Source organism: Anser anser, assembly GCF_964211835.1.
Source record: "Anser anser genome assembly, chromosome: 6".
Classification (NCBI taxonomy): Eukaryota; Metazoa; Chordata; class Aves; order Anseriformes; family Anatidae; genus Anser; species Anser anser.
The window spans coordinates 22,783,384-22,809,460 of record NC_139726.1 but is presented as its reverse complement, the minus strand read 5'-3'; the positions used below and the strand labels follow the sequence as shown (position 1 = coordinate 22,809,460).

Sequence of the window (26,077 nt, the reverse complement as noted above, 5' to 3'; positions counted from 1 at the left end):
TCTCACACATCTACATAAACAAGATGGTCAGTTTTGGGGATCTCTTCCTGCTCAGCTCTTTTTTCTTCATTTCGTATTGCCACTTACACTTACCAGAGGGACGTGCAAGAAAACATGAGGGACGTGTAGGTACTCACCTGCTGCAGACATGAGTGGTTGAAAGCGGGACGGGCAGATTGAGGTAGCTGATGAAAAATGGCTTCTCAACAAGGTGGATTGAGCAGCCTCCTGTTTGTGATGGGGCTGTGAAGTGAGTTGGGTACTCCTAAGGTCTGTGTAAGGCACTAACGCTTGACAGCTTCACGCTGTATCGTATCTAGCCAGGGTTTCAGTTATTAGCTATTGACTTGCAGTGCAAATTAATGGTTGGTGAAGCACGTATGTTGGACCTTAATCTCCGCGATTTGCTCCTGTGTGGAAAGGCAGCAGATTACTAAAACCTGGAGGGAGGGTAGTGGTGGCTGTGCAAGGGAACAGGGGAGGCTCATGGTGAGCATTTCTCTCGCTGTATTTTCATGATTGAGCTAAACGGTGACGCCGCAATCCAGCTGCAAAACACACCAATTCCACCCAGAAGCCTGCGACAAACTGTGCTCGTCTTTGCTTGTCACTGAGTCATGAGAGATAAAAATACCTTTGCTGCAGAAGGGAGAGCGGTTGCGGTGCTGCAGCCTGTGCAAAGGGAAGGGAGGGCTGGGCCCTTCCGCAGGCAGGTTGTGCCCATGGAGTGGTCCTCAGGGGACCTAAATGCCTAGGGGTGACAGTGGCCAGCCCCATGGTGTGGGTCACAGCTGTAGGTAGACCAAAAGTCTGGGTTTGCCGTTTCCGAATTGTTCATAGATGTTTGGGGAGCACTAGGAGGAGGAGGGCAGGAGTGGGGTGGCTGTGGTACCCCGTGGGGGTCCCGTTATGCTGGGGCTGCACTGCACTGTGCCGGTGGTGCTCGTGTGGGATGGTGTGTCCTCGTTTTGGGTGAGGGGCAGCCAGGGCCAGGTCATCCTGTGCTGTGCTCGCTTCATCCTCAGACCCGGCTGTGGGATCCAGCCTGAGGTGACCCCCACCATTCGCCTCCTGTCCGGGCTCGCGAAGGCCTAAAGGAGGGCACCGCAGCTTCTGGGCATTGGGGTCTTTGGCAGGAGGGGGCATGGGGTGGGCTTTTGGTGGCGTGTGCTGCAAGCAGAGGAGGCCGTTGCCCGGCGTGAGCCTGACGGGCGTCCTCGGCGTGAAAGTCAGGGGAAGGTGTAACTAACGGAACAGGGTCGAGCTGATCCCAGATCCTAAATAACGTGAGGGGGGGGGGGGGGGGGGCGAAGCGTCGCAGCGAGGCCCGGCAGCCCCCCGGGGGGCGCCTCAGCCGCCGCCGGGGCTCCATTGGCTGCGGCCGCGGGGCCGCCCCCGCCCGGCGCAGCGCCCGCCCCGCGCGGGCCGGCGGGAGGCGCGCGGCCCCGCACCCGCCGCGGCCGGGCGCCGATGGAGGGCGAGGCTGCGGGCCCGGCCTCCCCGCCCGCCTCCCCGCCCGCCGCTCGCCCCATGCCGGCGCCCAGCCGCCTCTCGGCCGCGCCGGCGGAAAGTTGCGCGGCCGCCCCCGCGCCGGCCCGCGGAGCGCTCTCGGTGCCCGCCATGCCGCTGCCCGCGGCCGCGGGGCGAGTGTGAGACGGCAGCCCGGAGCCTCCCGTCCCAAAATGCCGTCCAGAGAGTCCTGGCCGGGGCCGAAAGCTCCCCGGGCCGCCGTCCCCGGCGCGAAGCAGGAGAGGCGGCAGCAGGACTTGCTGCTCGCGGCCCTGGGGATGAAGCTGGGGGCTCAGAAGTCGTCCGTGACGATCTGGCAACCTCTTAAACTCTTTGCTTATTCGCAGCTGACGTCGCTTGTCAGAAGAGCAACGCTGAAGGAAAACGAGCATGTTCCAAAATACGAGAAGATTCATAACTTCAAGGTAAGGGATCGCGCTGCTTGCTGCTTTTTACGGCGCCGAGGCTGATGTATTTATTTTAAAACGGGTCCGGCACTGCAAGGGAATCGTACCTGTGCAGGCTGTGACTTCCTGGGAACTTAAACACTTCAGTTAAATCCCGTGGCCAGCTAGACCAACTAGGCATCCTTGGATCATATCAGCAGTGGAATGAGGACCTTGCGGGTCGCTTACACGTATGTATTTGTTTCGCTAATATTTGTCACACCTAGGTTATCCATTCTATTTAAGCTTGTTCCGTACCAGGGCATGCTAATGGTGAGAAAAGCTGTCAAAGTTTTCTTTCTAGTTCAGGTGATCGTATGTCAGTTTTACTTGTGACGGTGCGATGGTGAAAAATCGTTTAGATCTGTGATTAGAGGATTAAAGCGATCTTATCTCGGTTTGTGGCTGGTAAATAGCTTTGGAGGTAAGAAGCATGTTCTGCTGCATCTGGATCGAGCAGATGGTCTGCATTTCCCTTCGTTTCTGGCTTTTCTCCTGTGTTAATGAATTGAGTGTGACGAAAGGAGCATGGCTTACCGTGGGGCTGCTGGAGCTGCTGACATTAGCCACCTTGTGCTGTAATAAAAATTTACTTGCTCTTCTATGTAGCTTCCAATTCTTGTTTTAATTTTTTAAAATAAATTATGTTCTTTATTAGGACACGTCAGTACAGCATATGCATGGTTCGTGTCTACATCTGTAATAAGTGTCCAGTAAAGATTCAGTAATTCAACCTTTTGGCAGTCAAATGCATTGCATAATACACAGCCCGTATCTCTCAGATACTAAGCAAATTGATGTCATGCTGAATTCCTGTAGATGACAGCACAAACTTCATATACAGTACCTGAAGCCCAGATTTTATTTTTAATGTGGTTTTTTTCCCCTTATATCTTTTGCTTTTATTTATTTTAGCAGAAGGGGAAATCATTAATATCATATAGGTATCTGATGATATAAGCATCTATTAATTATCTTTAGTTTTCATTTCCATCACACATGTGCATGTGTGAATGTACACATGCATGCACGTATGTATATTTACCTACAGGCTGTTTGGTTAAACTACCTTCTGTCTTTTCAGTGCAGATCACAAAAAATGGAAAGCTTATATGATCAGGATGTTTTGTTTGACTTGAGTTCTCTAATAAAGCACAAATTTGAAAACCATGTACAAAACGCTACATGAAAGTAGCATTTAATATGAACTCTTGGCATGATCTAATCCTGCCTTCTGTCAGTTAAATGCACAGGTTGTTTTTTTCCCCACAGGATCCTGAGGTGTCGTAGAGATCTGAAATATCTTGCAACTTTCAATCGTTCCTTAGAATGTAAAGATAATTCTTGTAGATGCCAGTAGATAGCGATTTTCCATATGCTACAGCCTGTGCAGGATAGTATGTATTTAATTTTACATACATCTGTACTTGTTAGTTGCTTTCCTTTAGCTGTCTGAAACAAATCTGTTTTGAAAATAATCCAATAACTCAATTTTCATTCATTTGGTTTTGGTTTTGTGTTTTTTTTCCCCAAAACTGTTGCTGGAAAGTTTTGAAGCTGTGAGTTTTCCATCTCTTTTTTCAAAATCAAACATGTCTGATCCAAGGTCATAGATACAGCACAAACTTTGCATACAGATTATTTTCTTTATAATGGTTGTACTGTAGTCCCTTTTGACGTACAGCTGGTAGAAGAATATACCTTTAAAAGTAACTGTTTTCTCAAGTCAGTGCCATGGAGTCAGCTTGCACAGATAATTTTTGCTGTAAAAGAGAAGAATGGGACCTTGCACCTCAAGGGGTGTGCAGCAGCCAGCCTGCCTGCCCAAGGAGTGCTGCTGCCTTAACAAGCTCTACCCGTGCACCCGTCCCTTTTTTGAGAAATAACCATAAGCCCTTCAGGGTTATCCCTTCTGGGTTACGGACCTGAAATGAGCGTGGCTCATTGATTCTCAGCTTTATTGCTCCTTGCATCTGTCAAATTTTTCTTCTCAAATGTATAGACGTCATCATTTTAAATGTCTAAATAAGTATCCTAGGTCGCCTGCCAAGCAGCAAATGTGCCACCCATGTGGGAAAGGAGGAAATGTCAGTCCCAGAATCCTTTCCAGGCCTTCCCTTGGAGCTAAGCTTCGGGGGGGGGGGTGAAATGAGTTCGTAGGGTTCAGCTAACCAACAGTGACTGCTGTCCCCAGGGGCTCCACCAGCAAAAAGGAGGACGTGCGCTGCTTCGTACTTCTGCAGCTGATGTCCTCTTCATTGCATGGGCACAAGGCAGCAGAGAGGGACCTCAAACCTCTTCCCGACTGCTTCTATGGTCAGTCACATCACTATCCGTGCAAATAAAGGGCTTTTAGAAATCCTTTTGTACTGGAAATGCTGTAGCATCCTGGTAGAGGGAGGAGAAATGGAAAATCGTTAATGTACAGCAACTAGCACTGGGTCTTGAGGAAGAGAAGACAGGAGCAGCTGCTCTGCAGAAGGTCTGGGTTAGCAAGTGCCAGAGGGGCTTGGGCACAGATGAGGAGACCCAAATTCATCCTCTGCTTCTGCACCCTGTGTCCCATGGGCAGTGGCGGCCAGGGAAAGAGCAGGCACAGGGACATGGGGGGGGCTTTAAACCCTCTGGCTGTTGCGTCCAGCAAACCTTACATGGTGCAGAGGAACACCTAGGGAAGGGGTGAGCACGAAGGCTGGTTTTAACTCTGAAGGCATCGAGCTGTCCTAACAGGTCTGCTCAGCTACGTTTTGCTCAGAGGGCTGTTTGAAAGAAGAACATAAGGACAGTCCTGCGAGGGGTGCTGACAGGGTTGGTAGTTTTTGAGAGGTTTTGATCTTATTTAAATCTGCTGGCACGTGAGGTGCCTTTTGCCTGGCGTGGGCAGCCTGCCTGGCCGGGGTGGGCAGGCACGTGCAGCAGGGCTGGCCGGCAGCACGCTCCTCAGCCCCGTAATGCTCTCCTGGCGGGGAGCGCTCGGCCACCAGGAGCACGTCTCGAGCACGGACACGTAGCGGCTGGGTTCTCTTAAATTCATCTCCATAAGTAAGGAAAGGGACGATGGTTTGCAGATGGCAGGTCTGACCACTTTTTTAATGCATACTCCTCAGGATGAGAGCTAGACATTAAAAACATTTGAATTTTTTTTGTGTATTTGTTTTTTTCTAATTTATAAAAACCTTCTATTAGTGTTTAAGTGCTAACAAAACCTCCTCTATAAATGTAATATAAAAATTTAATTTTCTGTTAATTCAAACATACTAGCTAACAGAAATTGTAGTCTTCATTGTTTGACACAACATTTTATTTAGCTCTAACTGAATAACGGGATCTGAAGGTGAGCTAGGTCTGGGAGTGGGACTTGATTGGGTCTGTCTGTCTGCGTATTTCATTTCTTTTGCTCTCCCTCTTCATACTCTGCTTTTCTGCAATCCAGCACACCGAATGAGAAAAGGGAAGAAAATTGAGATTAACAGCAGGAAATCTTCCTGGCAGTGAAATTTAGTCAGTGCAGTAACCTCTCCATCACTTGGCAAATGTAAAATATGCGTGGACAAAGCACCCTGAAGGTCTTTACCCCGCTCCAGCCCATGTGGCTCACAGCCCCGGGGACTGTTTCGCTGTGGTGGCTGGCTGCTGGTGTGCCTTCAGCCGCCGCCGGCCCTGCGGGCTTGAGCCAGCAGAGCTCTGCAGGTGTTCCTAACCACCGACAGTCCCGGGCACGAAGCCACTCTCCTGCCTGGATTAGCACCGCGGCGCTTCGCTGAAGCAGGGAGGTGTCTGCGCCTGTCAGAGCTGGGCTGAGGTCCGTGTTTCCTCGCATCGCGTTTCCTAGGATGTTGTCTTGCTTCTCTTTTGCACCTCATATAATTTGTATGTCCCCGGAAGTCTGGTTTCTGCTGCCTTTCTGTGCAGCATTCGGCACTGCCGCACTGTTTCTTAGTCGCTATCTCACTAACGCCCGAAGCGGCACAGTTGATTAATTGTAATAAATAACAGTTGTGAGGCTGCTTGGTAAACCAGTGAACATTCAGAACGTATCTCCCTTTTGAACCAGCGCTTCTTACAGAGATCAGAGATGTTTTTCCACTGTTGCTTAAGCCAAGCCAGCGGACTAGCCTTGTTTGTTACGGCTGCCCATCTCCGCTGGGCTGAAGCAGTCTCCTGCTGCCTCTTGGAGGGTGACCCCCTTGGGAGGGCGGGCGCTGCGCTGTGGAGCAGAGACAGCGAGCTTTGCCAGAGGGAGCAAGGGGCAGAGCTGCCTTACGTCTGTGCAAAAAGCAAAGACTCGTCGAGGAGCAGTCTCTGCTAGATGGGCTTTGCTGGTATAGAAAGACTCGAGCATCACTTTTGTGAAGACGCTGCTGATACTGAGGGTTATTTCTTGGAAACAAGTAAGCTAACCTGGCCCTGGCCCAGATTTTGCTGATGTAATTGCATCTGTACTAGGTGTTTTGCCAGTGTAAAAAGTCGTAACAAATTAATTCCACGCCAAATGGTGTTATTTTAACAAGAGCTGCTCATGAGAGCTGTGCCTAAACCCCAAGAGCCGGAAGATGGACACTGCAGAAGAAACGCTGCAAAAAGACCCAAAGCTGTAACAAACTCTTAATGTTGAGCAGAGCCATTTTTCTGGGACTTGTGAGATGAACTAATTTCTATTTCTGATCTTCTGAAAAGTGGGGCAAGTGCTGATTTGGGGCAAATCGGTCTAGCTCCACTGAAAAGAGTCTGCCGCTTTTCATCAAGTCTGGCCCTGGCAATGAACGTATTTTCAAAACATCTTTAAATGAGTCACTGCACTCAAATGAATATGCAGGAGAACTGGGTGCCTCTAGCACATTCCCCCGAGAGAGCCTCTGCATGTACTCAGAGATAAGAAAACCTCAGGAAATTTTAGGTTTCTTTTAGACTCCTAATACTTGGGGAAAAATGTTCAAAGGCATGGAAAATATCTAGAGAACAAAAGTGGAGGAAAAGCCTCCACAAAACTTCTCAGAAGATCTCAGCAGTTCTGCACAGCTGCTCCTGAAACTCATAGTGTAGTATAAGGCAGTTCAAGCCAGAAAAGCTTTTAGGGATTGATGGATTTTTTTTTCTCCTAAGGTATTTAATGTTACTTTTACTTTTAAAATTTTTGTGGAAAAGCCTTGGCTTTTCCAAAGCAGCTTCCAAATAGTCCATTATTATTTAACCCTCTCTGGTTTCTGAGTGCTAGTCCCTGAATTCAAGATTTCCTTGGTTTAAAAAAAAACGTTTTTCTCTAATTCTTTATTTAAGCTGTAATTCCTTCCCACCTTACCAGTAGTTCTGTAAGTCCTTAGATGTGGATCTCATGAGTCTTCCATGTGCACAGCCCCAAGGGCGAACCAGCTCATGACCGTGGTGGAATTGCACTGCTGGGGCAGGCTGGGCATTTGCCTTCGCGAGCCTGCAGTGCTTCTTGTGCACTCCCATCATCAGCACTTTTTCTTCCAAATTAGCTTGTAGCATCATTAGAAAAGCATTTCTCTTAGGAATCTATTAGGGTCTTGTATTATATTTATATCATTACGTGTAGTATATATGGCATGTATATGGAATGGAATGGGCAATGTTCCAGTTTCTAGATACCAATTTAAAGAAAATCTGCTATTCCATCTTGAAAGAAAGGTGACTACTTTCATTGAATTTACAAGGAAGAAAAGCCTACAACCTGCTGCTTCCTCTACTGTTTTTTGCTTTGGCTCTCGTAGAGCACAACCTAACCCCAATTTCCAGTTGTTCTCATTTCTGCTGACATGCTCAGCTCAAACCAGAAAGTCTACAAGACGTGACAGCGCTTCTGGCTCCAAGCAAGCGAGGACCTGGAGGAAGGGTCGCCTGCTCAACGTTTGTGTCAGTGTATTCGCTGCCGGTAATGACGGTATTTGTACGTGGTGCTCTGAATCAGTGTCCTCCCCTTTTGAGCTGCTGGACAAAGTCATTACCACTGGCCCCCCACAGGTAACACGACATCTAGTTTAGGCAAAATCATCTCTGGTTTTGGAGAAGATCTGTTCCAATGTTCTCAGTTACTCTCTTTTCTGTTACATCCTCACATGAAAGCAGATTATCTTACAGCTGCGGCGCTGCCGTGTGTGTTGTCATGGCAGTCGTCTTGCTTCTGAGATTACTCATCAGCAGCAGTATTTGTCTCACAGTAGGAAAGTCGTGTTCTGTAATATTTGGAGCGCTCGAGACTCTTGTTTTAGAGGACCTATCTAATCATCATAATATGTGTAAAGATTGAAATGAAGCATTGGCTGAACTGATAGTTGAGTCCATTGATTTTCCTCACCAATCTTTCTGCTGTACCCTTCGCATCCAGGCAATGTGTCTGGACCAGGGATGGATAAAGAGGACATGCCTACTGGGTGCCAGCATGAGCACGCTCGCTGCCTGATAAAATCAACAGTGACAGTGGAGACAGACATTAATAATACAGGCTGAGTTCATCGTTTTAATTGAGACTTACAACATCTCCCATATCTAATTAAAACCCTGGTAGAATCCCAGCAGGCAGAATTCAGTTGATGGAATTGCAGATCAGTGAGGACCACTGAGCTGACAGGCTCCATCAGCAGTGCCCCATGATCCTTAGGCATGAGTTTGAAAGGTGGCATAGCCAGCAGAACTGCACCCCTGGGGCGCCACGCGGTGTAAGTGCTGGCTGCGTGTCATTTGTTCAGTCCCCAGCCGGCCTGGGCTCCTCCCCGAGCACCAACAAGGCTCCTACTCAGAGCGTAGGACTCTGGAAGAAGGTAAAGCTGCAACATTTTTCCCATCCTTTTTCTAGTCAATATATTTCATCCCAGCACAGGTGGTAGTGCACAGGTTTTCCAAAACCTGTTGTTCTCACCAGCAGCTCAGCGTGGAGGGCCATGCAAGAGGCTACGCTACTCTGTATGGATCGTGGGTCCTGTTAGAGCTGCCATTCGGGGAGACCATGGCAGCAGCCTCTAAATAGGGAAAGTTTTTTGTGTGTGCTGTCAGAAGGCCTGTTTTTTGTGTTCAGTGTTTATTTTGCATATACATAATTTGTCAGATCCAGCCTTGCTTTCTTCACAGCAGTGGCTGCGTGGAAGCTCTGCAGATCCATCATGTTCTTTCACATCACGTTTCCAAAGCACTTTGCTGATGTTCCTTCATTCTTCTCCTCCCTGCCTTGACAAGTTACATAATTTAGGTCTCCCAGTTACGAATGCTAATTATCTGCTGGTTCATTCTTGGCTTTCAGATAGCAGTCAAGGCTAGCTGAAGAACTGCCTAGTAAAAACAAAAAGTATTAAAAATAAGTGGATTTACGAGATACACAGGTAACTTCAGCAGTGACCTTTACAGAGTCTGAGAAATATCTGAGAGAGATCTGCTTGAGGAGTTCACAGCTTGTGGTATAATCTATTGCCAGTCGTCATTTGAATTTGGTTCTCCTAAAAGTTTGTCTCTTTTTGTAAGCAATATTTTATTAAATTCAGAACAAAATTAAATGCAGTTCTGTAACGCACAGTTACTAATCACAAGAGGTAACACATTTTCCTGGTGCATAAGAAAATGTCTTTTAAACCTAAAAAAAACCACTTCTACATAAGATCACAGTCTTTATTTTTATACCTTGCTGATGTTGTGGGAGATTTCAAAATAGAAATGCCAAGGTGTAAATCCAATGTGAGGCTGTCCTTTTATTTCAGACTTGCAGGCTTGCAGGATAGCTTAGTAGTTGTATTTTATCTAGATTTTGAAGTAGGTATTTTCCTTTAAAATTATCTAGAATTAGATTTTTCTTTTAAATTTCATATTTCCCCTGGAATTTTACAAATTAAGATTAAGTTTATCTTGCTCTCCTGCTCTCCGATTTTTTCCATGTTCTTAAAAAAAATCATGTACGCTTGAAGCCTTATGGAAAGAGAGAGAGAAAAATGGTTTTGGGGCGGGAGTGAGAATGGAAGGGGTGGGAGATATAAAGCCCCAGTTGGCAATTCTGTGCTCTCACATTTTATAAGACAGTAAAATCTGCATGTGGCAGATGCTCTTTTTATAAGGAGAAAGACACCCCTTGTAATTTAAGTCAGGATCTCTGAAATTCTGCTGGGTGTGTTTTCAGAAATTTTTCTGGGAAAGCATCTTTTAGTTTTGAAAATAAGCAAGCCACTTGGCAGGTTTTTAGAATGGGGAATTGAATATAAAAATCGGAGTGCTGTATGAAAGGGTCATGTAATAAATGCAATATTGTTTGCAGGTGCTGGCCCTCTAACTAGCGAAGGGATGCAAACGTGTTCCTTTTTAGCATGCTGCCAGGCCTTGCTCTGCAGGATGAAATGGGATTAGAGGGCTGTTCTGACCTCTGAAGGCCACTTTTCTGCAGTTTTCTGGCATGGCTCACTTACTCTGATTTCATTTCCAGAGGTGCTGTAGATTCAGAGCTGTCCAGTTCTGCTCTGTGGCAGTGGGGAGATTAACGCTCTGGCACCACCACGCTCTGTGAAAAGACAGCACTGCTTACAAACCCCAGAAGCAGCTTCAGAGCTGATCCCGCGGGGTTGCAGATACTAGGGATGGAAGGACATCATAGGCCTTTGGGCGTCCTAATTAATATTGCCAGAGAACATCCCCAGAGCGCGTCAGATAAAAGTCAAGGCAAGATAAAGCATTACAAAAAATAGCAAAAACTACCTGTAGCTTTTAATTTGTTTAAATGTTGCAATCAGAGTAGTGGATAAGAAAGTAATTTGGATGGAGCAGTGTAAAGCTAAGCCATCTCAGGACAAATGTTCCACATGAGAAGTTAATTTCTTAAGAAATCGATGTGGCAAGGCATTTCTGTGTGTAGATGGAGCCTGGGATGTAGGGGATGAGAGAATGGGGATCGTGAGACAATGACCCTGAAAGCAAAGTCAGTCTTGGTCTCGTGAAGAGTGACCAATACATGCAGTACTGGTAGGGAAGAGGGGAGTCTGATTTGTCCCTGCCCTTTTAAGTTGCTGGTGGGGCTCGGGGCATGCCGGTGCTGCAGGGAGCCCTGGGGAGCCAGAGCAGGGCCCCAGCACCAGGGAGGTGTTAGGAACACATTTGCATGTGGCATGCTCCATGAATTTGATGGAGAGCAGTGAGTGGAGAAGTACAGGCTAGCGTCATTTTGGCGAAAGATTCTTTTATTCTTTTTATTTAGCAAAGAAAGTAGTTAAAAGTGTCAGAACGTTCCAAGGAACAAGACAAAAGTCTGAATCCTTTACAGTCAGAATAATAAAAAACATATAAAAATTATTTTATAACACTGAAAATAATTCTGAAAAAATGTTGGTTTTGCTCAAACTTTTGAATCATCATTTTTGTTTCAGTTTTCCTCAACAGAAGTTTTGAGAAGTATTTTAAAGAAGTGTTTTTGGAGGAATGTTCTTTTGACCAAAAAAAAAAAAAAAAGGTGACTGAAAGGAGCCTTTTTTTTTTTTTTTCTTTTTTTCCTGCAGAAGTTGTGTTAGTCCTGCAGGCATTAAAGCACAGCATTTTGCTTGAGGATATTAGAATGTGCTTATTCTGGGAAGGGAAAGCTGCCAAAGACCTGGAGGGAAAAAAAAAAAAGGCACAGGGCTGAGGAAGAAAGCCAAGAGGATGTGGGTAGTGCAGGTGGGTAATGGAGAAGAAGGTGTGAAAAATCTCTTTGTGCTAGGAAGAAACAAGAAAATGGAGGTTGCAGCTGCTGACAGTCTTATCATCTGCTTCGTAGAAGTCAGCTGGAGCTGGGAGGAGAAGGGGGCACATTGCACCTTCAGAGGAGTGGAAGGCAGCGAGGGTGGCAGCTGGCACTGCTCGGGGACGGTGCCAGGCTGTGAGAAAGCAGCACCTTGCACCCCTCCGCTTCCTCCAGAGATGGCACAGCGCAGGGAAAGAGGCAACTGTAAGCCTGGCTTAGCACGGGCACCGCCTGAACGACTAGGTGCATTTGAGAGCAGCTCTGCAGGCTAATGCAGCAATCTGCCTGCTGCTGCTGCTTCACGGGCAGCAAATGCTGCAGAGCTTCAGGGGAGGCTGCAGACCTTCCTGTAGCCAAAACTGGAACCCTGCCTGCCTTGCTAGGTGCTGCTCCGGGCTGTCGCTTGTTGGAGGTGTCACCTGGGATCCAGCTGCTGCGTACAGCTGGCAGAGGGGACGCTCACCTCCTCAGCTAGGTGCAGCACGTTCTGCTAGTTATAATCAGAGCACTGTGGTTAAAACCAGAAACACAGACACGTTTCAGGCAGCCCTTTTCCTCTTCTGTTCTGCGCTGGTGTGACCGGACGCTGCATGCCTGTGAGGGTACTGCCTGTGCTGGTACCACTGAGTGACTGGAGAACTGGCTGAGTTAAGCCTAAAGCATTTGTATTACATTTCACTGCAAATTTCATTACTTTATGATCACCAGTTACCAATTTTTTTGCCAGTCTATTCTAAACAGACACTCGAAGCCTTGTACACTGGCTTAAGCAAGCGATGATTTTCTCTGCAAAGCACCCTGTGGTTTCCTACAGCACGCACTTTATCAGAATAAAATCCCGAGCAGCTAATGGTGTCTGAAGGATTTGTAGCTCATGTGCAAGCCAGGACTGAAAGCAGCACTGGCTTTTTCTTCCCTAGCTTTGAATTTCTTCCTGGGTCAGTGGATTCTTGTTCCCATTTACTAGATTCATTTATATTTTCAATATGTGGCATTAGTCTGGAGAGAATTAATTTCCTTTCAGAGTCATTCTGAACTGGAAAGCCCCCAGCTGCATTTCCAGGACTTCTGTGCAGCACTGGTGCTTTTGCTGGCACGACCATCTCTGCCTGAGGCAGTCACACAGTGCCCAGCAGAGAGACATACTTCACCTCATACGTACCTCAGAGAGGTGAACTCCTGAACCATCGCTGTCTTGGCGCTGGAATCCCGTCCAGGCAGAGGGGTGCCGGGAGCAGGGAGAGGGGCTGCGACCACAATTGCTCCCATGTCCCACAGCAGCACAGAGCGGGAGCAGACCCCAGTCCCAGTCCTGCTGCTCTGGATGACGCAGAACGGACAACTCGCCTTTCCATGGCAATTAAATCTTTCTGTGTTTTTTTTTTCTTCCTCTCCTGCAGTGGTAAAATTCCAGCAAATGTGCATGCAGTGCCTTCTAAGAAGAGGAGCTCTGGCTGTTTAGACACGTTGCTGTTGATGTCTGTGAAACAGTTGGGTCATTTTCAATAATTTTCCTTTCTGCTACTGTCTTCCAGGTGCATACGTTCAGGGGCCCGCACTGGTGTGAATACTGCGCCAACTTTATGTGGGGCCTCATTGCTCAGGGAGTAAAATGTGCAGGTAACACTCGTTCTGTCTTCTTTTCCTAAGTCACTCCCAATGTTGTAACGATTGAATTTGCTGTCTGCTCCACTGTAAACCCATGCAGCAAGGGTCTGATCTGTCCCTTGTTGAAATCAAGGAAGATGTGTTCCCTCTGCTGCTGGTGTCCCCATGTTCATAATATCGCTGTGGGGATGCACAGCACTTCTCGAGTGCTCTTGGGGGGAAATGACAGCAATCATTGATTGTTTTTGGTTTTTTGCTTTCAGAATGGAGGGGAAAATAGGTAGATGTGTGATTACCTTTATTTCCTGTATAGCACTATGTATTGGTAGGTGTGAGAGACTCGCCAAGGGTCTCAATGTGCAAGGTGGGCAATCTGCAAATTTCACATTGTGGCTGGGAAACAGACACTTGGGTTCATTTTCTTTCTGAGCCAGCAAACTCCCAGTGTGCCATAGACCCTAAATCATGTTCCAAACTTGCAAACTTGAAATAATGCTAAGAAAGAGGATGATGAATAAGGGATGTGTACAGAAATGTTGCATAAATATGCAGGTGCTGATATAAATGTATGACATGCATGGGTGTCACTGCAGGCATTTCTAGGATTAAGCCTCTCCAAAGTAAAACACTTCGGCAGTTTTATTGATGTGATTCTTCTGAAAAGAAAGGACAGTCTTCTCTTTTCAAAGGCAAAAAAGGATCAAAGTGATCAAAATAGTTTACTGTATTTAAAATGTATTTTATGACATTCTAGCAGCCACATTTATATAAATGGTGCAAAGAAATGTTGATGTATAAAGACCTGCATATGTTGCCCTGGAAACTGAATTTTCAAGCTAATTTAAGAAAATCTGCTCTGTCTAAAGCTTTTTGAAATCTTGTCTCAAACAAATAAGAGAGCTCTTTACGTTATTTGCAGTTCTGTGATAAAATTTAAACTAATATATAGCCAATTGTGATTGAAATATTTTAAAATGCTTCCACCAGAATTATTTGAAATGCAGTATTCTGTTATCAATAGGCTCTGCACTGTCCAGACTGTGTTTTAAATAGTGTTCTGTTTTAAGAGAAGATTATGTAAAAATGGCGTTTACTTCCTCTGTATTTTCCCTGTTCTGAGTATTTAGGGTTGCAGCCATATCCTTCACTGATGAGTTAAGACTCAATAGTTACTGCATTTGATGTTGCACGGGGTATATGTACAGTGCTAGAAGAGAAAGAGGAAGCCTGATTTTGTTCTTGAATCATTTTCTGAATAAAGCATTTATTTTTTGTTGACACGAGGCAATAAATGTGCCGTCTTCCTTTCTCCCCTGATGTAGAGTCCCCAGTTTTGGTGTTTAGAAGAAGTACTAAATATTTTCAGATTTTTGATAAATAACATTGATCCAGAAGATCAATAAAACCAAACAGTATGAAGGCTCACAATGCTACATGGCAATGTGGAATGAACAAATAATACTGCTTTTGTAATTAAATCTGAAGTGCTTACGATTCTGTGCTGCTGCTTTTTTTTTTTTTTTAAATATAACTATAATGTAGCTGATCTCTGGTTTTATGCAGATTTTTCTAAAAACTTCCAAAGACTGGTTTTCTTTCCTGCTTATGGGAATGGTAATAAGTACCGCATGCCTTCTTTTTTTCCTCCTTGACAGTCTAGAGGAACATATGTGTATTAGATGACTTCATAGTTTCAGAAACTATAATTAGGGCTTTCTATCTTGTGTAAGGTTTCATATCGGTGTTGGTAGCTTCCAGCATCTTCGATGATCTTATTCATATTTTAAAATCCCACATCATCCGACCACGCTTGCTTGCTGAAGCATCTGTGGGGGTTGAGGCGCCGGGTGACTGAGGTGGGAGAGGTGGCCCAGGTACTGCTCAGCCAGCCCTCCAGCCACTGAAGGGCCCGTGTCCTTTGAGCAGAGGCCAAATCCTGTCCTCCTCAGTGTGATGAGTGGCGACCAGGGAAGGCACACTCTGAGATGGGAGAGCTTTATGTGGAGGAAACGCAACAGGGCATTCAGCACACATGTTGAGTGTCATTGTGGGTGTGGAGATGCTTTCAAATTCCATGAAAAAAGTACTAATTAAGCATGGTTTTCTGAAGAGCAGATTTATGAAGGCTGCACTTCCCAGCCTAGCAGATTTGGTTCCTGTGTGTGGCCTGCATGGCTTTTTTGGGATTGAGGGACCAGCTCTCCTGAGGACGTCATCTGCAGCCTGTCCACCCAGCGGGCTGCCCTCTCACTTGTCCTCCCCTCACTGCAGGGCTAGCTTCTAGCTGCCAGCCAACTTCAGCAATACCTGACAGAGAATTATGGGCTTCCCTGATAATTTTATTCTCATACATTTCATAAAGTTCAGCAGCTGGGCAAAGGAGATTTTGGTTTGGAGGTTCCATGTTTTTGTTTTGCAGATCAGCAGAGGAGGGCTGATTAATCAGCATGGCTTAGCCTAGATTGTAGGTTTTTAGCGTTTCGTTTGATGGGATTTTGGCTGGATTTTTGAGTTCGTTTTAGTGCTCTTTTGTGTCACCCAGATGGTTGAGTTGCCGTGTTTCTTCCTGTGCCTGACGCGCAGCACTGCACAGGCCCACCAGCCCAGGCCGCACAGCCCACCAGAGCGGCACTGAGATGGCGGTATGAGGGCAGAGACACACAGTGTGGCAGGGCCTAGGTGGCCACCGGGCCCAGAGCAGTGTGCAAGAGCCCGGGCCTGGGGGCCGTGGCTTTGGCTGTGAGATTGCATGTTGGGGGGGGGGGGGGGGGAAGGTAGTAATCATTTTGCTGCTGAACTGAGCCATTTTGATGTGGAAACAGTGAGGCACTGTGCACAGGGAGCCACACGAGGCCATTGCTTTCCAGAGAAGATACGTACTTCAAAAAAATTACAGCTTTTAGCAGGAGGCAGCTCACTTGCGTTCACATGGGGTTTGACGTCACTCCAGGGAAATCCACAAGATCTGATTTGTGGTCTGTGTAATCATGTTATTGGGAATACCTATGAGCAAAACTGCACTGATGTATGCGATTTTAGACTTTCTAAAGTATTTGCTCTTATACCAGACAGTTGCACATCTCAAGAGGAATCTGTTAGCTGTACAGAAGTGAGAAGTTTAACAAATATAATGGCTTACTGTTTGGGCTACACTCAGCTCTTCCTCAATCAGCAGAAGCACAAAATCCTCTCAGCAGAAGCACAAAAACATGCAAGAATAGGCATGTGGGACAGTCCAAGACTGGTCAGCAGAGATAAATGTCATCCATTTCAGAGCAGAAGAGGGGAAGCTGGAGGAAAAAGTGGAGCTTATTCGTAATGGCTGGTAGATTGGCTTTTGTTATACAAACAAGCCAGTCCTTTGCAAAACAATAAACCAGAAGCAAACGCTCAGAACCATACCCACACCATAGCAACCAGCAAGGATGCCTTAGCAACTTGAACTGCCCTGACTCGGGCTTTGTCACAGGCCAGCATGATTGAATGTGTCCCCTCAGCCAAAATACAGCCTTGAGTGTGTTCAGCGCCGTGTTGGGCATCGTCCCATATAACTAGCCTCCGGAAGATGGGCTGTCTGTAGCACATACTTGGTCAGGCTTTATGGCAGACAAAGAAGGAAGAGTATGTCTCTTTGCTTGCAAGGTTTGCTTATATTAGAGTGAATCCTTATCACAGGCATCATCAGCCCTCCTGCCTTAGAGGGTCATGCTTCCAATTTTTACATCCTAGCCACAGGCCCTTAAAGTTTCTTTGAGCTGAAAGCTCATCTATATGCAAGGAATCTGCCTTTTCTGATGTTGTGCTCCATCTCCAGCATGCTTTCCTTTGGGCTTTTGCCGTAAGTAGAAATCACTGAAGAAGTGTTTGAAATTATAATGCCAGCAGCTTGTGTAAACATTGAAGCTCAGCAGAAGCTAATGAAGCTCAGTTCCAAATCCAATGCATAAACTTAAAAAATAAAAAAATAAAGTATTCTTAATTACATTTTTAAGAATATAAGCCCCCTATGCAAGGCTCCCTGTGATTAGAGTGCTCATCCCATTCCCCAGAATGTGTTCAGGAAAGAGACTAGAATAATATCCAAAGAAAAGTTGTAGAAAGCACCAGGGAGTTCATTTTATGAATGATATAAGCATGTAAGATTCAGAAACATTAATGGAGACTGGTGTGTTATCAGAGCCTAGAGCAGGGCATTCATGCTGTGTTGGTGCATGGCCCAAGCAGACTCATAGACCAGCAGGGTGGTCAACTTGTCAAGGGCTGCGGGTTTCCTGCCCCTCCTCAGCCCATCAGAACTGTTCAATGCTCTCTGTGATTACCTCCTTCCTCTATACCCTTTTGCTTATTGTTCTTAAGAAGTGATTTAGTCAGGATGTTTTTTAGAACAGACCCACACCTGTTCATTAAAAACACATCCAGACTTCTGAGGCAGGTACCCAGGTTCTGCTGGTTTCCTTGACTGTGTAAAGCATGGACAGAGCCCCAAACCAGAACAAGAGCAAAGCAAAGCCACAGAGGCAGGGTTCAGGGTCAGGGGCTGTGGGAAGGGGACTGTTAGGAGAACAGCCCCTGCCCACCTCAGGCAGGTGGAGACGCTGTTGGAGGAGATGCACACCGCCTGACAGGCTGTTCCACCAGCTCGGGATCTGGTGGTGTTCCTGTGAGGAATGAGCTCCAAAATTTTGAAATGCTAATCAGGCAGTGGAGCAGTGCCTCAGAGCCGTTCCCATGGGGAAGCTGAAACTGTAAGTCCTAAAAATGTCTTTATCTCCAAGCCCACACAGACCTGGAAGCCTCGAGCAAGCCAGTGGCCCACTAAGGGAGCTGTTGAGGAGGTAGGCAGGTGTCGTGGCAGGGAGCCAGGGAAGTTTCTGACCAAACTTATATCTGTGATTGTTCAAAACTACCATACAATCAAACCACCTCCACCAGATATATTCTGTTGAAAGAACATTTTGCTTGGAGGCACAGAAATACATGTTCTTTTCATTGGGAATAAGGGGGAATTGGCTTGTTCTATGAGGCTTCTTTTCTTATTGTATTTCATAAGCCCAGGTTTTTCTGTAGTGTTAGAAATTTTGTTGCCAAGTAACTAGCTGACCTCTAGAAATTCTTTCCTAAAGAATCATGTACCCAATCGTGCATGATGTAGTGGTATGGCTGTTAGCAGGTTTAGGGGAGCCTGTGTATGTGCTTGGAAGCAGTTTTGCCATGACATTGCGTAATGAAGTGCTCAGGACTGTGGTGGGGCTAAGGCTGCTCCCAGATGTGAGTTGCAGGTTAACGAATGGCATGCATGAGGCAGGCTAGCAGCCCAGCGTGGCTGCCAGTCACCTGCTTGGCACGGCCCTCCCGGAGAGGGCAGACCTTCACAGCACAGCCCTGCCACATGCTTGGAAGCGCACAGCGCAGCTCGTGGTGCTGCTGGGGTGACTGCATTAGCGTGCCTGTTGACACGCACTGGGTCCAAGAGAATAGGAAACATTGCTTTCTCCACTCCAGAGAAGAGCATTAAATTATTAAAGGGAAGTTACTAGCTCATGACTGATTTATGAGAGCAAACTCCTTTCTAACCTTTTCACCCTTGCAAAAGTAATGACACCAATAATTTGTGCTCGAGTAGAAGCCATCATCTTCGCATCTTGGGTAGCTTACCAAAGGCAGCAGCATTGCCTCATCTGTCGGGTGCCGTGGTGGTCCTGCCCAGAGCATCGCGCTGCTCCAGTGCCAGCAGCTCTGCGCTTCCCACCACTCCCACGCTTGCCGTAAATCTCTAAAGAATGCTTCATGCTTTTTGCAGATAATGTACGTCTACCTTTTAGCTCTTAAAGCTGCTCATCGGAGTGATCAAATGCATGAATTTTTCTTTGGGATAATTCAAAAACACAATTAGAGTGATGTATATAGCATATGGTATTGTTCCAGCGGAGCATGATCAGCAGCCATGTTAACCAGTAAATTGTAAACCAGAGGAAATCTAAAACTGCCTAAAATCAAATCAGCAGGATAACAAAAAGTGACAGCTAAGTGTGTTTTAGACTCTGCAAATATTTATAATGTGTGCTCATGGGGCAGTATTAAAGTACATACATCTTTTGGTTCTGCTCATGCGTTTGTATGAATGCCTTACTTGTCTTTCAGCTCAGTGGACGAACATCAGTATTTGCTGTTTCTAAAACATTGCAAAACCTTTTTCTGGGCATCATAAGAAAGTATTGTCGGGCTGGTTTTAAATTTAATACCTCTCATAGGAGCAATGTCACAGCCCACCTGAGCTTCTAGATCAATATGCTATTAAAGTAAGGGTAGCTTATCACAGACTTTTAAAGCTGTCATCTAAAATGACTTTTTTTTTTTCGCTAGATTTCCAAACTTCCTATATGCTTTTGAATTTATGGCTGTATTTTTTTAGCCATAGTTGGTGTATTTGAAAGGTGGCCACAGTTTGATAGCACTATAAAAAGGAATGGTATGCATGACTTACAGTTCTAGTCCTGAGAAATCATCGCTGTAAAGGTGGAATTCTGATTAACTGAAGTCAGCAGAAGTTTTTCTATTGACCTGCCAGAGGTCATGAGAGATCTTTTAAATCTGCCCTGTATTATTATAGGATTTATCGGCAGATATGGTGCTTTAGGGGGACTTTTTTTTAGCCAGTCGGGATAGGCTCTAATGAACTTCTGTAAGAAATGGGTAGGGCTCTTTGTTACATTAGAGTAGATCAGGAGTAAAGTTGCTAATGCCAACTTAGCTATTCTGGATTTATTTTGATATAACTGAAAGTAAATAGGTCTTAGATTTGAAGTCAATCTCTTGGTCTTACTCAGTCAACCCAGCCAAATCATGAAGATCACGTGTGAAGGAAGCAAACAGTCCTAAGGCTTCACTATGTGGAAGCACGAAGATTTGGGACGAGGCTTTCCTGTTCCGTGTTAGTTCCACTGTCTCAGACAGTGGGTTTCTAAGCTTTCATGAAGATCCTCCAATAAGAACAGAGGGCATTTTTATTTGCGGTGTAGTTCCTGTCTTTTAGTACTAACAAGTAAGCTGGATGTCATTAGAGTAGAAGGTTCCACGCAGCAATGTGGAGCAGAGGGTTGACCTCCTGGCTGCGTGCTTTTTACCTTTACGTTAGCAAGACAGGTGGTCATCCTGCATCTGCATGTGACTCTGTTTGTCAGCTTAGTCAGGGACTAGTGACTGAGACATGACTGTTGTTAGCGCAGGAGAGGGACCCACCTCATAGAAATCATAGCATTGGGGAATTTCAGCTTATTTATTGAAGCAAATACTATTTTCCTATTGCAAATTCACCAAAATCTCCTAGAACTGTATACTGATGTTGAATTGCTAAGGTAAGGTGATCTCCTACGTAAGAGGTAAAGAGCCTTGTTTGTTAGAAAGGTATCGCGCAGCCCAATAATACCAAACATAGTGCTCATGCATTTTGTAAGCATTAACTATCTGAAATATTTCTAGGTTTTAAATGTTCCTCAGGAGTGTTTGTAAGCCCTTAAGCAGTGGGATGGTGCATAAAATCCAATCAAGTGTAAAGGAAGAACAAAAGACAGCAGAGGAAAGTTGACTTTTTCTTTTGTAATTATTATTCTGGCATTAATGAGGTCAGATCCAAAGCCAATCTGAATCTGTAGGATTAGCAATAACACAATTATTTTCTGAAGCAAGGTTTTCACATTGGAAACATCTCTGTAAGTTAGCTATTTTAATGAAATAAAACTTTCTTGTATATAAATATAATTAGGATGATCTCAGCGAATGTGGTAATTGCTTTAAGTGTAAGATACTTGGAAGCATGTTTTTTCTACTTTTATATATTTTGGTCTTAATTAGCCTTGGATTCCCAGAGATGTAACTCTGAGCTACATTGCTATCTATGTGAAGTGGCTAATTTGTACTCACAAAATTACTAGTGAGTCCTTGTAAGATGCAGCCATTTCAGTCCTGTAGACAATAGTTTTGATAGACATGTTAGAGCATTTCTGATAAATATTTTAATATTTCAAACTTTTCATCTGTGCTGGAATAGGTGCTTCTTGCAGCGGTTTTAGGAATCAACGTGCAATAATTAATTTGCATTCATAAATACTATTACTACTGCAAACTTAGGGTTTCAAATTAAAGGAAATCAAGAATTAGGATTTTCTCTGGGGTATCAGTTCGCTTCCCTTCTGTGTGTGCATTGAGATATTGCCCCTAATTATTTAGCTACATGCTATTTTTACTCCACCACTTCATCCTTGGTCTGAAAGCAGAACGGATGGTACTTGCTTACCAGCACCTACTTAGTATTTTTTATTTCTCCTTGATGTTAAAAGTGTAGCCTTTGGGCTTGTTGAGGGCACAGTATTGAAACCGTACTCCAAAGATGAATAATTTCTCCTCTGCGTTCTCATAAACCTCTAAGGGATTTCTACAGCAGCAGAGAAAGCTGGAACATCATCTCCTTCCCATTTCACAGCTGAAGCACTGAGATGCTGGAGGATTCAAGTCGCACGTTTCCAAAGAATTTTGGGACCTGGTTTTCCAGAGTTCAGACAAGGAGTGCTGGTGGTATTTAAACATGGGTAGAGGCGCCCTTGCCACTGCTGACTGGTGCCCTCAGAGTTTCTTCGGTAATGCCGCTTGCTTGCAGGGAGCAGGTTTCACCTTGATGGCTTTGCCCGAGGTGTGTTCGCCACACAAACTGACAAACAGGCGTGAAATGAGGAGCTGGCAGCTCCCCGGCCTCGGCGCTAGTCACCCTCACAGGGCAGGGGGCGTTCCTGCACAGAAAGCTGAGGGGAGCTTTAATCCTGGGGCCCAGGGCTGGTTGAGGTGATTGAGGTGACATGCCAAACTTGAACTGCAAGCAGAGAGGGGATGCTTTATAGAGGAGCCCGAGTGACAGTGCTGGTGGCTTTACAGGCCTGTTGAGTTAACACAGCGCTGTTAGCAGCAGGCTGCAGCTGACGCGGTGGAAATTAAACTTCTGGGCTTTACTGTTTTGTAAAGATCAAAGTCAAATAATCTATGGAGCATTAATGAAAATACGGGTATTGGCAAAAATCCAAAGGGAATCTCTACACGCAGCTAGCTATTCAGTACTGCAGTGGGAAGTTATGGATTTCCGTCAAGGATCCATTGATCCTCCATTGATCCTTCAAGCGCCTACATCCTTTAATTCTGCTGCTGTGGAAATGCAGGGGGCTGTGTGTGGCACCGGAGACATGCAGGGCTGGAGTCTCAGTGAATGCTAAGTGCAGGTTAGACCATGGCAAACATCCTGACCACACCGTGCCATGCTTCTTGCCCGCTGCTGTTTTCTCACAGAAGTCTGTGAGTCTTTGTTACAAAACAGGAGAAACTGTAGTGAAAATGGGGGCACTGCCCTTGGCTGTGGGTAGTGCAGAAGCTGGCCGGGCACACCAGGGCTGCTGCTGGTGGCAGTGTGTGCTTAGCTTAAAAGGGACTGCACTGCTCTGCCCATCTTCACTGTGTAATTAGTGTTGTTTTCCTACACTTTTTTTTTTTTCCAAACCCTGATTAGTATGTTTCGTGTGGTTTTGGAGAGAGCAAACGTTTTTCCATAATCTGATTATCTGATTTCAATTAAGTTTCACTTAAACTAAATCTCATTCTCAGCATGTTTGCGATAAAGGTGTGGAGTTGTTTGTTTATGCTTAAAAAAAACAAAACCCACAAATATTCCTGAAGCCACTTTTAAAATACATAGAACTGTTTTGGTGACTGCCAGCACTGCTTCACAAACAGCCTGTGAGCCTGTATCAGAGGGGCAGCCCTAGAGCAGTCCTTGTGAAATGCCCCCGGCAGCGCGGGGACTCTGCGGCTGCATGTCTGCTCCCCATGCCGGGGAAAGGGCCCTGTCACCAGCAACGCTGTGCTTGGGCTGTCGCGCCTGGATATCCGCAACGACCTGGAAGGAAAGTTCAGGTCATGGTAGCAACACAAATACTGGTGGGGAACACGACTGGCTCTTACACCTTGGTTCGGTAAGCCCTGGGGAAAGTTTATCGGTTCATGTTGGATCTTTGAGGCGTGGAAGGAATGTCTTGGGTAGAAAATACGTTGCTTTAAGTCTGTCCCAGCCTCGTGCGTTTGGTCGTTAAGAGGTCTCTGCAGAAGTAGTAGTTGCAGGATGGCGTCAGGATCTGCGTGCACTCAGCAGCGGTGACCTCGGGATACATCTTCACCAAACACCAGCCTAATCGTCCTTTCATTTTTCTCTCAGATTGTGGTTTAAATGTGCACAAGCAGTGTTCCAAGATGGTCCCAAATGACTGCAAGCCAGACCTGAAGCATGTCAAAAAAGTGTACAGCTGTGACCTTACCACGCTAGTAAAAGCACACTTCACAAAGAGACCGATGGTAGTAGACATGTGCATTAGGGAAATTGAATCCCGAGGTAAGGCGTAGTTAATGGGCTCTCGTTGCTTTACTGATAATCCGTTTAGATTGATCTGGGTCATCTGGGTTTCTGCTGAGTGTATGATTGCTCAAAACAGGTTTGCACAAGACATTTTATGACTGCCTATTACCCTGCACTGTTAATATTATACTTCGTATTATTTCATGGTTCGTACCCATTTATAATTTTTATAGATTCTGCTAGAAATTGCTTAATGAACAATTACTGCTTTATAGTCACATCTTGGCACCTATCTTTCCAGTAATATTTTTATTAAAAAATCAAGTGAATGTGCTAAAGCAAAGCCAGTTAGTATTGACGTTTCCTCTTGCTAGATCCCCTAGCACACAGAATATCCTTTTCTAGAATTAGAATATTTGTTTTCATTCTGAAATGATGACTGAACATCTCACATGCTAATCTCAGTTATTTTTAAATCCGTTGTAATTGGCTTAATATGTTTCTTCAGCTCTGAAATCATTTGCATAAACATAATTTAGTGCTGATTTAACAAGGCAGCTAATGCAAGGGTCAGGGTTAAAAGGCCAGGGTGAGATTTCATTCTGAAAGGAAAGCCTGATAAGGCTTTTAAAACCAGTCTGCTTTTTCTCCCTTAAATGAAGAACCTAGAAAAAAAAAAAAAGAACTGGGTAGAAGGAAACTAAAATTAATACTGATTTTAATCTTGTTAAAATGTTCATTGCAGGTCTTAATTCTGAGGGACTGTACAGAGTCTCAGGATTTAGTGATCTTATTGAAGATGTCAAAATGGCATTTGACAGAGGTACGTTCTTTCCTGCATGCTGTACCTTCGTGCTGCTGTGTTAAATAGACAAGGTTTTTTCTGCACAGCCCCTGCCTGTCTCATGCTCCACCGCGCAGGCGGTCTGAAGGAGTCTGGGGGCTGTTCTGGCAGAAGAGTGGGGGAGTCTCCCCCGTCAGAAAAGCACATCAGCTTTTCTTTGGCCTTTATTACCAAAATCTGCTCTTCTCCTTCCATCAGTGTCTGTGCTTCAGTGATGATGTACATAGGAAAGGGTAAAGCTTTCTGAACTACTGCCCTGGTTTGCAAGTAAAACTACGCTCGGGGGGGGTGGGGGAAGGATAGGGCAAGCAGTGAAGTGCCTTAAGAGGACTGTGCAATTTAAATTCATCTTTCTGGATGAAAGCTCCAAAATAATAAGGTAAATACAATCACGCAAAGTTTGAATTATTACAGTCTAAAGGAAGTCAGTGAGAACAGACTCTTCTCTCTGGCAAAAGGCAGTAGGAAAATTAAAGGCTTTCCAGCTGCAGTCCCCCTGTCCCAGTAGAAATCAAGGCCAAAATCCATTCTGGAAACTCTCTCTCCTGTTTCAGCAGAGAACTGGACCTATTCACACAACATCTGCCTCCTCTGCAGCCTTAGCAGGGTGGGGATGTGCTGGAGAAGCCAAGTTTTGAATCCATGTCCACTGCGGTCAGGAGTAGGTAGTACGCTGTAGCTAAATGGTGAACACATGTTTTTCTTATAAAACAGGGAGGCTGTGGACAAAGTTGGTTTCCTTTACCTTTTTTTTTTTCTCAGACTTTCCCTAATTTGTCATGCAGTGCTGACAAACATGTTGTTTGGCAATGCAATGTGTACAGAAATAGCTAAACTTCCACACGTTTCTACAACATAGATACTGCTAGAGGAGGCAAGCAGTTTTTTCCTAGAAAAACCGAACACTTCATTTTCTATAGTCATTTGAAATGAAGAAAGGATAAGTTTCTGTGTAAAAAGGCTTGAGGTTTTAACTGTGAAATGATGAACTTCACAGCCCAGTAATGCACTGTTTTGCTTATAAATCCAAAATGTATAATCGTGTCTAGTTTAATAATGTTTGCTTAAGCAAGGTATTATTTTTGTTTTGAATACTATTTTACATCTGTTTACATTTCCAAGGCTTTAATGTCAATGCCTTCTCCACACAGATGGGGAGAAAGCTGATATTTCTGTGAATATGTATGAAGATATCAATATTATCACTGGTGCACTTAAACTGTACTTCAGGGATTTGCCAATTCCACTCATCACGTATGATGCCTACCCAAAGTTTATAGAGTCTGCAAGTATGTATAACGCATTTTCCTCCTGTTCTTCATTCTCATCCTTTTCTTCTTTTTGTGCACGACTTGCCTATTGACATATTCTGTCCCAGCAACTCTTCTGCTGCATGTTCTATTTAGTAAGGATCAAGGAATAAATATGTGCTGCACGTTACAACACAATCACATGGTACCACACAATTGTGGGTACATTCTTCTTCCCCTTTGTCACCAGGAACGCTTCCTTTTCCTCACATTTACGGATTGCATTGTTTTGCCTGTGTTGTGTGAATCCCTAATACTGAATAGTGA

The 26,077-nt window shown here is 45.2% G+C and overlaps 1 protein-coding gene across 2 annotated transcripts in view; it reads left to right on the top strand.

The window, feature by feature from the left end:
- The window catches only part of CHN1 (chimerin 1), a 96,114-nt gene that overhangs the window by 65,555 nt on the left and 4,482 nt on the right, over positions 1 to 26,077 (top strand). For both annotated transcript variants that reach the window (XM_083842068.1, XM_083842067.1), the window contains exons 7-11: positions 1,857 to 1,934; positions 13,197 to 13,281; positions 23,519 to 23,692; positions 24,402 to 24,479; positions 25,652 to 25,789. In XM_083842068.1, the coding sequence (XP_083698194.1) occupies positions 1,857 to 1,934; positions 13,197 to 13,281; positions 23,519 to 23,692; positions 24,402 to 24,479; positions 25,652 to 25,789 (553 nt within the window). The remainder of the gene's footprint in view (positions 1 to 1,856; positions 1,935 to 13,196; positions 13,282 to 23,518; positions 23,693 to 24,401; positions 24,480 to 25,651; positions 25,790 to 26,077) is intronic.